General features: G+C 47.0%; 2 protein-coding genes and 2 non-coding genes across 4 annotated transcripts; 2 read left to right on the forward strand and 2 right to left on the reverse strand.

The window, feature by feature from the left end:
• The first annotated feature begins 52 nt into the window (after positions 1 to 52).
• On the forward strand, positions 53 to 7044 carry ARL2BP (ARF like GTPase 2 binding protein). The gene is made up of 7 exons (XM_069868500.1): positions 53 to 155; positions 879 to 996; positions 1859 to 1920; positions 2971 to 3077; positions 3744 to 3829; positions 4264 to 4360; positions 4839 to 7044. The coding sequence occupies exons 2-7, from the start codon at positions 959 to 961 to the stop codon at positions 4917 to 4919; spliced, it is 471 nt and encodes a 156-aa protein (XP_069724601.1). The 5' UTR covers positions 53 to 155; positions 879 to 958; the 3' UTR covers positions 4920 to 7044.
• A 528-nt stretch (positions 7045 to 7572) lies between these two features.
• On the reverse strand, positions 7573 to 11127 carry PLLP (plasmolipin). Its single transcript, XM_069868497.1, has 4 exons — positions 11008 to 11127; positions 8830 to 9003; positions 8304 to 8423; positions 7573 to 8223 (listed from the first exon to the last, which is right to left on the reverse strand). The coding sequence occupies exons 1-4, from the start codon at positions 11107 to 11109 to the stop codon at positions 8110 to 8112; spliced, it is 510 nt and encodes a 169-aa protein (XP_069724598.1). The 5' UTR covers positions 11110 to 11127; the 3' UTR covers positions 7573 to 8109.
• Positions 11128 to 13063: 1936 nt separating this feature from the next.
• On the forward strand, positions 13064 to 13146 carry TRNAL-CAG (transfer RNA leucine (anticodon CAG)). Its single transcript has one exon. It is a non-coding gene; the product is annotated as a tRNA-Leu (tRNA).
• A 159-nt stretch (positions 13147 to 13305) lies between these two features.
• On the reverse strand, positions 13306 to 13388 carry TRNAL-CAG (transfer RNA leucine (anticodon CAG)). The gene has a single exon. It is a non-coding gene; the product is annotated as a tRNA-Leu (tRNA).

Genomic DNA, 13388 nt, shown 5'->3' on the forward strand with positions numbered 1-13388 from the left:
CCTGGAGACGGGGGAGCGGGCGGGAGCGGCGGCCTGGGGCCTGTCCCGGCGGGGCGGGTGCCCGCGCTCCTCGGGCTGCGGGCGCTGACAGGGCCCGGTGTCCCGGGGAGGGAGAATAACGGCTCCGTCGCCTGGACCCCTTCGAGGAGGGGGAGGTGAGTGGTGGGGCTGCGGGCGGCGCTCGCCCGGCCTGAGGAGGCGGAGACGGCGGGGGTCGCGCTCGCCCGAGCCGCGGGGGAGGCAGGGGATGCCCTGAGGCGCTGCCTGCCCTGCCCTGTGCGAGGGTCAGCGGCTGCCGAGGGCCTGGCCCGGCACCTGGGAGCCCCAGCCGAAGCCTCTCCTGCCGGCTGGACCAGAGCAACGTCTGCATCTTCTCTGCCTTCGTTTTCTCGGGCCTTTATAATTGTTGGTTATAGAGGCTGCAGAGAAAAGATGTAAAGGTCAACTGAAGCCCCCTTGCAGAAGTTAAATGGGAGCATGCGCAATTTTAAGCCCATTCTCCAAGTTGGTGGGCACATTCCTAGAGAATTTGAGTTATTAAGGAAGAGAAGTAGCAGTAACTTTGGAAGAAGGTGATTTTGAAATGAAGAGGTTCTCTCCTGATTCTCAGTTTGAGAAGCATATTTAGGCTGGACATAAGGAAAAAAAAATTCACAGAAAGGGTCATTGGGCACTGGCAGAGGCTGCCCAGGGAGGGGATTGAGTCCCCTTCCCTGGAGGGGTTTAAGGGACGGGTGGACGAGGCGCTGAGGGACACAGTTTAGTGTTTGATAGGAATGGTTGGACTCGATGATCCGGTGGGTCTCTTCCAACCTGGTGATTCTATGATTCTATAATTTAATAATATTATTAATGCTGCATCACATGTTTTTCCTTAGCACTTTGTCTGAGAAGAACTAACCCCTAACAGCAGCGGTATAGCAGATTGCTGCTCCTCCAGTCTGGTTATGCAGTAACAATGGAGACTAGCGAGGAAGAGAACTTCGGTGTGGCTGTGTGAGTATGCTACAATCTCTGTCAGACTTTCAATAAACTATTTCCTAGTTAAAATATTTTAATTGGAGTATAATTACACAAATGAGTTTAAACCATGCTGTTAGCAGATTTTTGCCTATTAGGAGAATAGGACACAAAAACCAAAGTTCCAGGAGGGAATAACAAAATCTCAGAGTTTAGATAAAGTCAGACTACATGTAATTGCAGAGTGTAGCACCAGATACCCATTGCTGGAGTGATCAAAATTAACATTACATGTATAATAAAAAGTAGGGGGATTGTGTTAATTTTAAATCAAATTTTCTCTTTTCAAGACCATGTGTTGTCATAGATTCCAAGAGGAGACTATTTCTCTGTGTTTAAGTGTGCTCCTTCGAGGTATATGAGGCTTCTTACAGGTGTCTTCAACCAGATTGCACACAGGTGGATGCTGGGATGCTGCTTCACTGCAATCTGTCTGGCATATTCTTCTCCTAAAGCCTGTGGCAGAAGAGGGAGTGTGGCTGTGCCTCTGTTGCTCCAGTTCATAGGTTTGGTTCATTTGTGATGCTCTGTAGGCTGAAAGGCCCTGTGCTCCCCAGGCTGCCTCAGCTGCACAGCTTGTACTGGCCTAGACTGGACACAACGAGGCAACAGAGACTTGAAGAACACGAGACTGGGGAGCACGTGTTTCTATAGGTGTACAGGTGCTGTTTGGAGAAATGGGAGTGCCGTTATTTTGAAACTAGGAAATTACTGAGTTATCTTGTAGGTACTGGGCTTATTTCTCCTTAGGCTTTTGTTAATGCTTTTGAATATTAGCTTTTATTTCCGCTGTGGTTGAAATATATATTTATGCAGTACCATATTTGTTTGCTTTCAGCTCCTCCCCTTCTGACGCAGAATTTGATGCCGTTGTTGGGCATCTGGAGGATATTATAATGGGTAAGCTCTGCGAGCAGTTGCAGACAGAAAGATGGGTGCCAAGCATGTTGCGAGCTGCTTTTCTGTGAGCAGACATACAGAGCCTACTTCATGGAAGCTTTCCTTCCTTTGGTCCCATGCCCCCTAACGTGGTAACATAGTGAAAATATGCACAAAGGGCTTTGTGTGGTGTTTGCACAACAGTGTACTTAGGAGTCTTAAAAATTGTTCCCTGTACCGCTGTGATACACTCCTTCGTAAATAAACTATAAAGATGCTTGTAAATCTCACAAAAAATCCAGAAAGCTTTGATTTCTATACCCTTTTATAAAGGGGTGATGTGGTTGAACCTGGACATGACTAAACTAATTTTGAATATGTTAGGGTTTAGAAAGCTGAGACTGGTGGATTTTAACACTGTGTCTAAGTAAATTTTATACCTGTTCTGTTGAATTGAGTAGTGACTCACTGTGTGCATTTTTATTCTTGATTCTTTTCACAAATGGAAAAATATTCTTCGGCAATTGAAAATTAATCTAGGTTATCTAAATTAACTAATTAATCTAATTAAAGAAAATTAAGTTTTGGTAATAATTTTGAATTCAAGAAAAAAAATTATTTTGAATCCTTGTGGGGAAGAGGTAGTCACTTTTGCTGACCCGAGAGCTTGAACAAAAAGGAGGTCAGAATATATAGTCTTAATAATAAAAGATAAAGGAGGAGGACTTTTTTTGCTCAAACTAAGTGTAAATGAAACTTAGAAGAAGTGATTGTAGATCTTGCTAGGTGGACCTGTTCATCCCGTTCTGTGCTGAATGCACAGCCACTGTCAGAATGCCGACTGATGATGCCTCACTGATTTGGCTCCCATCGCGCTGGCCTCTGTCTTCTCACAGATGGCTCAGAACTGGTGGCTCAGCGGCAGCTGTGGTGCTGGTGTGAGTGACCCTGCACGTGTGCAGCCCTCTCTGCTCACAACAGGGAAGCAAGAGCATGAGTGAATGTGGGGTTTGTATCACAAAAAGAATGACTGAACTCGTAACTGTATGATTCATTTTTGTTGTGGTCCAGATGATGATTTCCAGTTAATACAGAGGACTTTTATGGAGAAGCATTACCAGGAGTTTGATGACGCAGAAGAAAACAAGCTCATCTATACTTCTATTTTTAATGAATATGTAAGATACTTTTCCTATTTTTCATGTGTCACTTTATTTTTTTTAAGGCCAGTGTGAGGTCCTGTATTTCCCCCCTCTGCAAAATACTGGGTTTACACGGAGCAGCGTTTTACCTGCTGCACTGCCTGCTGCCGTGATCTTTGAGCTAAGTGTTTTCCGGAGTTCTATGCTCCTTTCTCATTGTTTCACCTGAAAATTGCTATTGATATTTTGGAAGTTGTGTAACTGTCTTGGATAGGAATTTAGCCTATTGCTGTAGTAAATAATTTAACTTGTGCACAACGAAGTTTTCTTCTTTTCCAGTGTTAATGTTTCACGTATTGGATGCTTCAATTACATTCTTCAGGCAAAGCAGAATTGTGGAACTATACCAGCCTGCTAGTCAGCGCCATTAAATGAGTAAAAAATAGTTTGTTACTAGATAAAGTTAGTCAGTATTTGTTCTCACCAATATTCCCAGAAAAAAATGTTCATCTCTGTGCCTCAGCAGTGGTGTGAATAATTGAATTAGCAGTGGCCAGCGAAGGAGCCTGCAGTTCTTTGCCCAGCGAGGGCATTACAAAGTGTCAGTAAGGTGTCTTAGTGAGGAAGATGCACGGTTTTGAAATCTGCTGCTGAAATTCGTTATGATGTGACAGGAGTCATTTGTTTGGGGTTTTTTTTCAGATCTCTTTAGTTGAGAAATACATTGAAGAAAAATTGCTCGATCGAATTCCTGGTTTTAATATGACTGCTTTCACGATGTCACTGCAGTAAGTCTCTGCTTTGCTTTTGGCTGTGGGACATGTGCTTTTCAGTTAATCATTGTCACTTTGAAACCAGACCCTTAAAAGGTTTGGGCTCATTTATCCCCTTCAGGTTGTTTCAGTGCTCAAGATAAATAAATAGATAAAAGTTAGTTGAATGTTGCTTCTGTTGACTTACAGGTCAGTTTCTTTGTCTGATTTTCAAGGACTGATGTGATCCTCTTACTTGGATTTAGATAAATAATATTTTAATGTACTTTGATTGGAAATAGAGTAATTTGTCTAAACTTTTGCATTATGATAGTCCTGCAATAACATTCTTGTTTAAATTTTGATATTGTTCTACTTATCCCAGTATTCTTTTTGACCTCATACCATTTTAAAATAACTAATTTATTTTCCATATGGTTTTTTAATTCCCCAACTTCTTTTCTCTACAGGCAGCACAAAGATGAAATGACAGGTGATATATTTGAGATGCTTCTCACGTTTACTGACTTTCTGGCTTTCAAAGAGATGTTCTTGGATTACAGAGCTGTAAGTATGTCAGACTGTTTATTTTCATTAGCATAGTGGCTATTATTTTTGTTTAGCTCTGCATGAGAGTACCAAAGGCAATGTTACTACAGTGGGTAGCAGCACTTATCCAGAGGCTGTACCAATGTCAAAAGGAAAATAACTCGATTGAGTGGCTTTTTAAACTCCAAATGCACATGTAATAATACCTAGAAAACATGAGTGGCGCTGTCACGTGGAACAATTCTTCAGAAACACTTGCTTTCTGCATCTTTGAATATTTGTCTTTACCTGGACCTAAGGGAACACTTCTTCCCTGTGTGGGTGACTGAGCCTGGCCCAGGTTGCCCAGAGAGGTCATGGAGCCTCCATTCTTAGAAATATTCAAAAGCCATCTGGACATGGTCCTGAGTGGCCCTGCATGAGCACCAGATTTGGACAAGATGACCCCCAGGGTCAATCATTGAGTCAAGGATTTATCTTTCTTCCATTCTTCTAGGAAAAAGAAGGTCGAAGTCTGGACTTAAGCAGTGGGTTAGTGGTGACTTCGTTAAACAAATCATCAGTATCCTCCTCCTAGAACACTTTATGCACTACTTTCCCTCTCCAGATGAGCACTGTTACTTTCATTTGGACACTAAAACACTAAAGATCGTGAGAATCAAGGTGCTTTTACATGATGAAGACTCATTCATCCTCCAGACTGTACCTTCTGAGGCCTGATCCTGAAGACTTCTGTTCGTGAGTTCTGGTTGGTATTCAGTGACCACAGAAGAAGAAACTTTTGACTCTACCAGAGTAATTCTTTTTAATAAATGCACAGTATTTGTACACCAGCCTAACCGTTGTGCATGCCAAGAAGCCCAGCATGCTAAGAGGACAATGAGTAAGACTGTGCATGTATTATTTGGGTTGGCGTCTTTAACAGTCTCCCCACCCTGCGGAACTTTTCAGACTCAAGATGACAATGTAGAAAGAATACGTCCCTCCATTTCAAAGGTGCAAATATGTAACTCTGAGTTCCTCCCCATCAATGTTTTGTTCTTTTAGGTTTTTTGTAAATACTTCAATACGATCTTAAGTACTACAGCTTTCTAATACAGGAATATGTTTTAATCTGTAGCTGTTGTAGCATAAGACTACCTTTCAGCTCTTACAACTGATACTTTAGTGTGCAAATCTGTCTGCTCTCTGGCTTTAAGTGTCATCCTTACTGTGCAAGTTCTCTAATTCACTTTTGTTCAGGCTGCAGCTATTCTGCACTTGGAAAAATAGCCACGATAACCCAAAATCTGGACTAATAATGCATTTTTTACTTTCTTTTCAGCAGTTGCATTAGCTCTAGCAATGTAAGATTGACAGTATTATTAAGCTTCTACTTTGTTGTGCTCATGGCTCTGCAGTTTTTTGTCTGGAATTATTCTAGTACATCGAAATCTCCTTTGTTAAGTGCACACACCCAGGCGTGCACACACACACACACTTCCATTAAAAAAAAGCGCTCAAACAATGTTGCTTAAGAGTTTTTTTTAATCTCCTTCAATAAATTTATGCTTGTCAGATGTGAACGATAAAAGCCAGAACTAAAGCAAAATTAAAAATCACAAGAAATGTCTTTGGTTCTTCTTTTTTTTCTTTTTAAGGTTAGAAATCCTTCTGAGTATGTTGATCAAAAGCAGTTTTATAGGCTTTCTGTTCCAGTGAACACTACACGAGCTCATTTTGATTCTCTTTTCAGCAGCAGTAACCTGCTAAGGCCATGTGAGTACCACCCTAAAAATGGGTTTGAAATGCATGTTCCACAGCAGGAGAGTTGGTGGAGCTCCATCACCTGGGGTCACCTGCCAGGGTTCACAGTTTTTTATGGGTCCACCTACCACGCATGCCATAAAAAGTAGCTTTTCTTGTGAGCCCAGGAGTGAGTGCTGAGGCATGCATGGGCAATTCATTAGCAAGTGGAGATGATGCTCTGAGATGTTTATTCCCAGAAAAAAAAATCATGCAATAAAGTGGGTCTTGGTTTTTATACAAACTAGATGCAGCTCCTCTGCCATGTGAATCCTGAGGTTAACCTGAGAGAAAATGAAGACTTAAAATCTAGTTTGTCAGCATACTGGAGCTCTTTGTTTATCTTCCCACCTATTGGTATAAGGTTCACTTTTTATTGTGAGGAACAGATGTTATCAAATTTTAAAGGAACCCTGTTGACGTACTGTGATTGTTGAGCTAAAATAATTATTCACAGCTAAAACTATAAATAGCTCTGCATGTATTTTTTCACTGAAAAAAAATTTCACTCTTTTTCCTGTTATAATTGTTTCGATTAATTACCTAAACTAAAGGCAGTGTAAGTGAGTACCTCGGGCAGTTACCTCCTGAAGGGAGTTCTGGTGTATTTAAAGCAAGGTCTGTTATCATTTCAGAGGCCACAAGGCACAGTTAGGGATGAATTCTTATTTTGACAAGGAATATTATCTCAGTGTTTCCTGCAATACCTTTCTGCCTTTGTGCTGCTCTTTTCTGCCTGTGTTGTCTTTTGGCCGCTGTTCCCAGATTAACCCATCCCTGGTTCAATGCATTTTCCGTCAGGCAGAGGGGCTTTTTCTAAAGAGATTAAATATCTTTATGTAAAGGACTATCTGTGTATAAGTCTGACTTTTAACATTATCATAACAAGTCATAAAGAGGCTGATTTTCTTACTGTTGCTGATCTATATATATCTATATATACATTCATAGTTGTGAAAACTTGACCGTTCCTTTAGCTCACTGAAAAACAAATAAAGGCAGCTATGTCTGCCTGGGGATATCATAGATTATCCAGCCCTTTTCAATTCACACCTTCCATTCATGCAGTTCAATTTCCTGAGCCTGCCCATGTAGCAGATGTGCTGTTAAAACTTCTTTCCCTGCACAGCATGCAGTAAATTTTGCAGCGTAGCTTACTGTGCACCAGCTTTCCTGTGTAGGAATAAGTGTAAATAAATGGAATCCATTTCAACTGGTTTTATTAGCTTGTACAAGGAGGGTGTGAAGGGGAACGTTACTGTGTTGGGCCTGTAGTTCTGACCAACGCCTACCCATGTCCCCAAGAAACAAAAGCTGAGTTTGTCATACGTTGTGTGGGGGAGTAGTGTGGTTCTGCATTCTCCTGCGGCGCTGACCCTGTGTGTGTTGCCAGAGCATTTGCAGACCTGCTTGCAAGACAAACTTTTTCTTGACAGACTCCAGTGCTGGATTTAGGGAGGTTTTTATTTCAAGCATAAAATTGGTACTACAAATTGTTAGAAATCAATACAAGAACAGTTTAGACTTTTGCTTAGCCTTCATCCTCCAGCTCTGCCACCATTTAGGTATCACGTTAATAGCAATTACACTGTAGCTGTGAATGACGAGAGGCAGGAGCCTGGGCTTGGTTTAGTGGATTTTAGTATTGGAGCGTGCCAAATCGGCTGAGACCCCTCAATGGAGCCGCTCCACCGAGGATCTGCATGAACCCCGAGGATGAGCAGGAGCTTCAGCCTCCAGCAAGTCCATGCCCTCCCAGCAAGGCTGTTGGCGATGGTGCCGGTGGGTTTGTGCTGTGTGCACATCAGCTGGAAGCATCATCGGAGACCACACAGCAGTGTCCACACAACCCAGTACTGACTGCCGCTGCCAGCACAGGCTGGTCCAAGAACAAGACCTGGTGGCTCACGAGGCTCCAAGCCACCAGGCCCGGTGTGAGCCGACCCACGGTGGCCCGTGGCTGGGCTTTTGCTGCCTGCTTCTCACGCATGGTCAGTCACTTGGTTGGTGGCTGCGTTGCTGCCAAAGCCTTTCCAGGCACGGAAGCTGAAGAAGGTGCTCACCCCATAGGTGATCATCACGACACAGGCGAAGAACTGGAAGAGGACCACACCCCACACAATAAGTATGGTGGCTGCCCCAGCCCTGCAGCCCTCACCTGCCCAGCATTACTTACAGATGCCGCAGCTCTCCGGTTGTAATCCCACTGCCGCCAGGATGTAGGCTGAACAGCAGCCGCACACGTTACGAAGGCGCTGATGTACAGAACGGTTGCCACAGCATTGAAGATCATCAGCTGGGGAAAGCAAAGAGGAGGTCATGAGGCCTGGGCTCAGATTCGCGAGCGCTGGTGTGAGTGATGAGCAAAAGGTTCAGTTTCGCGTTCCTCCCTCTTCCCCACGACAACCAGAGGAAAAGGGTCTGGGCCCTGATGCTGAGAACAAACATCAGGTTAACATCACATTAAATGCACCTCAGGTTGTGCTGAGAGGTTTCTGGCTGATGCCACAACTGCCGCAGTGATGTGGCTGTAACTTTCTGGATTGAGACAGGGCTCCCTATTTTGAAAATTTTCCAAGCAATTGAGGGGCAGAATGAAACAAAGTCCCTGTGCAAAGTGCAGAAAGCCCCGGTCCTCTCAGAGCATCTCCCCAGGATGTTTCCTGTTTGGGACTTCCCCTCAGTCCCTCTTGACTACTCACCACGAGGGACCAGGGGATCATGTAGAACTTCAGCTGAAGCTGGAAGAGGTAAGTCACGAAGAAAAGGATCGTCAGTATCCAGAAGAAGATGGACACGAACAACACCCAGCTGTATGCTGCGTGGAGGTAATACGTTGTGTCGGCGATGAGCGCCCACACCAGCAAGCCGAGCACCTGCAGAGTGAAACGGGGAAAGCGTTCAGGTGGTGATTCCTGCAGGTGGGACAACAAAGCATTGTCCATGAGCCTGGGCTCACCAGCACCCATGGAAGCTGGGTCAGCCTGGCCCCGTGAGGGCTACAGAGCGGGACTCTCCTTGCTTAGAAATGGGTTCATCCCTGGTACTGCTGTTTCTCTTTTAGGCTTCTCTTTGTGGTTCTGTTGGTCTGGTTCATCCCTCCTGTACATAGAGCTTCTCGGGCTCACCTTTCACCGTTAAGCAGGTTTTTAACTACATAACAATGGCAACACCACGTGCAGAGGGATCCACAAAATGCCAGGTACATTTTGGGGTCTGCTCAGGGAAAAATAAGCAGAGGAGAAGGGCTCCTTGGAAAGCTGCTCTGCCCCTGCATAAGCCCACATAGCTTATTGTCATGGAAAAAACACAACAGCCTTTGTCCTGCCCAAGTACAACGCCCTGGTGCTCGGCAGCCCCGACAATGCCTCCTTGTCTGTCACATCCATTTCTAGCACCCGTGATTACAAAATATGCTTTAGGGAGAAACATGTATAGAAAAAGCCTGGTGTGCTCCAGGAGCAGGAGGTGGCATGTGCGAGCTGTCCTGCTCCAGCTGCTGGCGGGGAGCAAACCAGGAGCCCTTAGGAAAGAGGTTTTGGAGAGCAGCAGGTCTCTGGGGATGGGAGATGGGCAGCAATGGGCTGGAGAGGTGGGACCAGGTGCAGGGTTGAAGGGTCCCTTCTGCTGACCTTGGCCCCACCTGTCTTTCCTGGTTCTTCCACAAGACACCCACTGCCAGCATCCTTCCCCAACCCTTCCCTGAGTGTTTGTTCCCATGTCACAACCAGGTTGGCCGTGCTGAGGGATCAAAATCTGGAGCAGGGAGCTAGGTCTATTCCAGCAGTCTCCCAGCAGCTTCTCAGCACACATCCTGCTACCACCCCCTACAACACAGCCCCGGGGAGAGAGCACAAGCAAACAGGCTCCTCACTGCAGCGGGCTGAGTGACAACCAGCAAAGGATTGAGGACTAGCAGCCACATTTTCCTCCGGCATTAGAGGAGAAAGGAGGAGTGCGGAGGCTGTGGGATGTCAGAGTTAGAGATAAGAGGGTTAAGACGAATTATGAGATGAGGGTTAGAGAATGAGGATGGGGTCAGGCACGCAGAAGCCCACTGGTTTCCAGCCACATTTCCCTCTTGCTTTAGAGGAGACAAGAGCGCGGGGTCTGCGAGTTCTCAGGGTTAGAGATGAGTTATGAGGGTTAAGATGAGTGTTAGAAAGCAAGGATGAGGTTGGGCACGCAGAAGCCACCGGTTACCAGCAAATTTTCCTAGCCAAATTTTCCTCTGGCTTTTGAGGAGGGAGGAGAAGCACAGGCACTGCTGGATCTCAGGGATAGAGATGAGCTCTGAGGGTTAGAGATGAGTTAAGAGAGTTATGAGATGAGGGTTAGAGATGAGTTAAGAGGTTTAAGATGAGTTACGAGATGAGGGTTAGAGAACGAGGATAGGGTCAGGCACACTGAAGCCCACTAGTTTCCAGCCAAATATTCCTCTGGCTTTAGAGGAGGAAGGAGAAGCACAGGCCCTGTGGGATCTCAGGGATAGAGATGAGTTCTGAGGGTTAGAGATGGCTTAAGATGAGTTATGAGATGAGGGTTAGAGATGAGTTAGGATGAGTTATGAGATGAGATGAGGGTTAGAGATGAGTTAAGAGGGTTAAGATGAGTTACGAGATGAGGGTTAGAGAAGGAGGATGGGGTCAGGCACACTGAAGCCCACTGGTTTCCAGCCAAATCTCCCCCTGGAAAAGAAAGAGGAAGGAGGAGCGCGGGCACCGCTGGGTCCCAGGGTTAGAGATGAGCTCTGAGGGATGAGGTGAGTTATGAGACGAGGGCTGGAGATGAGGATGGGGTCGGGCACAGGGAAGCCGCCGGTTTCAACCCAGACAAGCGGCCGCAGCTCGGCCCAGCCTCGCCCCCTGCCCGGTACTCACCGTCTGGGCGACCATCAGCCCTCCGAGCGGCGAGCAGAGGAACGCGCCGTCCAGGGCGGCGGAGCCCGGGGAGCCGCTGCGGGCACCAGGCAGCCCCGCCATGGCCCCACCGGCACCGCCCCGGGCCCCGGCACCGCCCCGGGGCAGGACCCCCCGCCCCCCGGGAGAGAAACACTGGCTATTACCAACAGTGTTCATCTAAAGCAGTTTCATCTGAGTGTTTCATCTGAGTGACTGTGGGGGTTTTTAAACGCTAGGCAGAATGTCCCTCTGGCAGCCTGTTCTCTTTCATAGAATCATAGAATCACCAGGTTGGAAGAGACCCACCGGATCATCGAGTCCAACCATTCCTATCAAACACTAAACCATGTCCCTCAGCACCTCGTCCACCCGTCCCTTAAACACCTCCAGGGAAGGTGACTCAACCGTCTCCCTGGGCAGCCTGTTCCAGTGCCCAATGACCCTTTCTGTGAAAAACATTTTCCTAATGTTCAGCCTGAACCTCCCCTGGTGGAGCTTGAGGCCATTCCCTCTCGTCCTGTCCCCTGTCACTTGGGAGAAGAGCCCAGCTCCCTCCTCTCCACAACCTCCTTTCAGGTAGTTGGAGAGAGCAATGAGGTCTCCCCTCAGCCTCCTCTTCTCCAGGCTGAACACCCCCAGCTCTCTCAGCCGCTCCTCATAAGGCCTGTTCTCCAGCCCCTTCACCAGCTTCGTTGCTCTTCTCTGGACTCGCTCCAGAGCCTCAACATCCTTCTTGGGGTGAGGGGCCCAGAACTGAACACAGGATTCGAGGAGCAGTCTCACCAGTGTCGAGTACAGAGGGAGAACAACCTCCCTGGACCTGCTGGTCACGCCGTTTCTGATCCAAGCCAAGATGCCATTGGCCTTCTTGGCCACCTGGGCCACTGCTGGCTCATGTTCAGTCACTGTCAACAACACCCCCAGGTCCCTCTCCTCCAGGCAGCTTTCTAGCCAGACTTCTCCTAGTCTGTAGCAAAGGTTCTGACTGTTGTGAAGTTCATAATAATGTTAAAATTAGTCTTTGAGAAGTAATAGAATAATACATTCCTGGGAAAATTTATCCATATGCCTGTAAGTGGGAAACGCATTCTGTCGCAGCTCTTGTCTCGCCGCACACGATGGATGGAGATCACTCCTTGCGTTGCCCAGGTCTGATAAAGGGTGCTTGCTTTCTAAAACCCCAAAACCAGTCATAGAGAGCTTATTTACTTTCAGTATCATATGATTTGATAATTTTGCTTTAAACTTGCTTTTGAAGTTACTTCACAGGGTGCTAGCAAGGTGTAAGCCGTCTTTATTGATTCACTTGCTGGGTGCCAGGTGGCTCGAGCTGAAGTCCTCAGACAAAGCAAGTTTGAGATGAAGAGTTCTTGGGAGATGAGGAGCCAACAGAGACTGGTTGGGTCCGTCAGCAGTTGCTAGAGGGCAAAATGACCTGGTCTGCGGCCCAGATATGGAGGCTTCAAATTAAACTTCAGTTGGAGGATGGCCATCAAGGATTGATCAAGACACCCAAGACTCTCAAGCCTCAATAACTGGGTGTGTGAATGCCACTTGCCAGCCTGCTGAGGACGTGTCCTGCCCCATCCTCTGACCGCTGATGGAGGTGTCAAACGGGGCTGGAGCCCTGAGGTACAGGCTCACCCCTGGTCACTGGCGTCCAACCAAACTTCATGCCTGGAGCTCAACAGCTTGTCTAGAAAGGTCTTATGGGCTCAAAGGTGAAATTGAAGCCCGTGTGGGCAGTGTCGGCTGCTCCCCCCTCATCCACCTGGCTTGTAATTTCATCGTAGAAGGTTTTCAAGCCACTCTCCTCTGGGAGAAGCCGTGCTGGCTGCTCCTCATCACCCACAGCTGCCTGGCATGGTTCTACCACCTTCCCAGGGGTAGGGGAGAGGTTGCCCGGCCCGTAGCTCCCGGCTGCTCCTTGGAGGCCGAAGGTGACACCCCGCTCCTTGTCACCCCCAGCACCACGACCCGCCAAGCGGTGGCGCCGGCTCAAGATGGCGGCGGGGAAGAAACCCGCACGTGGTGGGTCAGGATGGCCGAGCGGTCTAAGGCGCTGCGTTCAGGTCGCAGTCTCCCCTGGAGGCGTGGGTTCGAATCCCACTTCTGACACTAGCTATCGTTTTTCCCGCCGCTCGGGGACCGCTTTTTGTTTGATTGTCCCAATCAGGCGGGGAAAAAAAAAAAAAAACAGGCTTTAATTAAACCCAATTAGTTAATTTATTCTAATTAAAGATAAAAAGGAGCCGCACCACGAAAAGAGTTAACACTTGTCAGAAGTGGGATTCGAACCCACGCCTCCAGGGGAGACTGCGACCTGAACGCAGCGCCTTAGACCGCTCGGCCATCCTGAC

The sequence above is a fragment of the Phaenicophaeus curvirostris genome, chromosome 14 (assembly GCF_032191515.1).
Source record: "Phaenicophaeus curvirostris isolate KB17595 chromosome 14, BPBGC_Pcur_1.0, whole genome shotgun sequence".
NCBI classification, from domain to species: domain Eukaryota; kingdom Metazoa; phylum Chordata; class Aves; order Cuculiformes; family Cuculidae; genus Phaenicophaeus; species Phaenicophaeus curvirostris.

Coding starts and splice junctions, on each gene's coding strand:
- ARL2BP (XM_069868500.1), top strand. CDS start 959: ATGGAGACTAGCGAGGAAGAGAACTTCGGTGTGGCTGT. Junction 997..1,858: donor GAGAACTTCGGTGTGGCTGT/GTGAGTATGCTA, acceptor GTTTGCTTTCAG/CTCCTCCCCTTCTGACGCAG. Junction 3,078..3,743: donor CTTCTATTTTTAATGAATAT/GTAAGATACTTT, acceptor GTTTTTTTTCAG/ATCTCTTTAGTTGAGAAATA.
- PLLP (XM_069868497.1), bottom strand. CDS start 11,109: ATGGCGGGGCTGCCTGGTGCCCGCAGCGGCTCCCCGGGCTCCGCCGCC. Junction 9,004..11,007: donor GGCTGATGGTCGCCCAGACG/GTGAGTACCGGG, acceptor TTCACTCTGCAG/GTGCTCGGCTTGCTGGTGTG. Junction 8,224..8,303: donor ACCGGAGAGCTGCGGCATCT/GTAAGTAATGCT, acceptor GTCCTCTTCCAG/TTCTTCGCCTGTGTCGTGAT.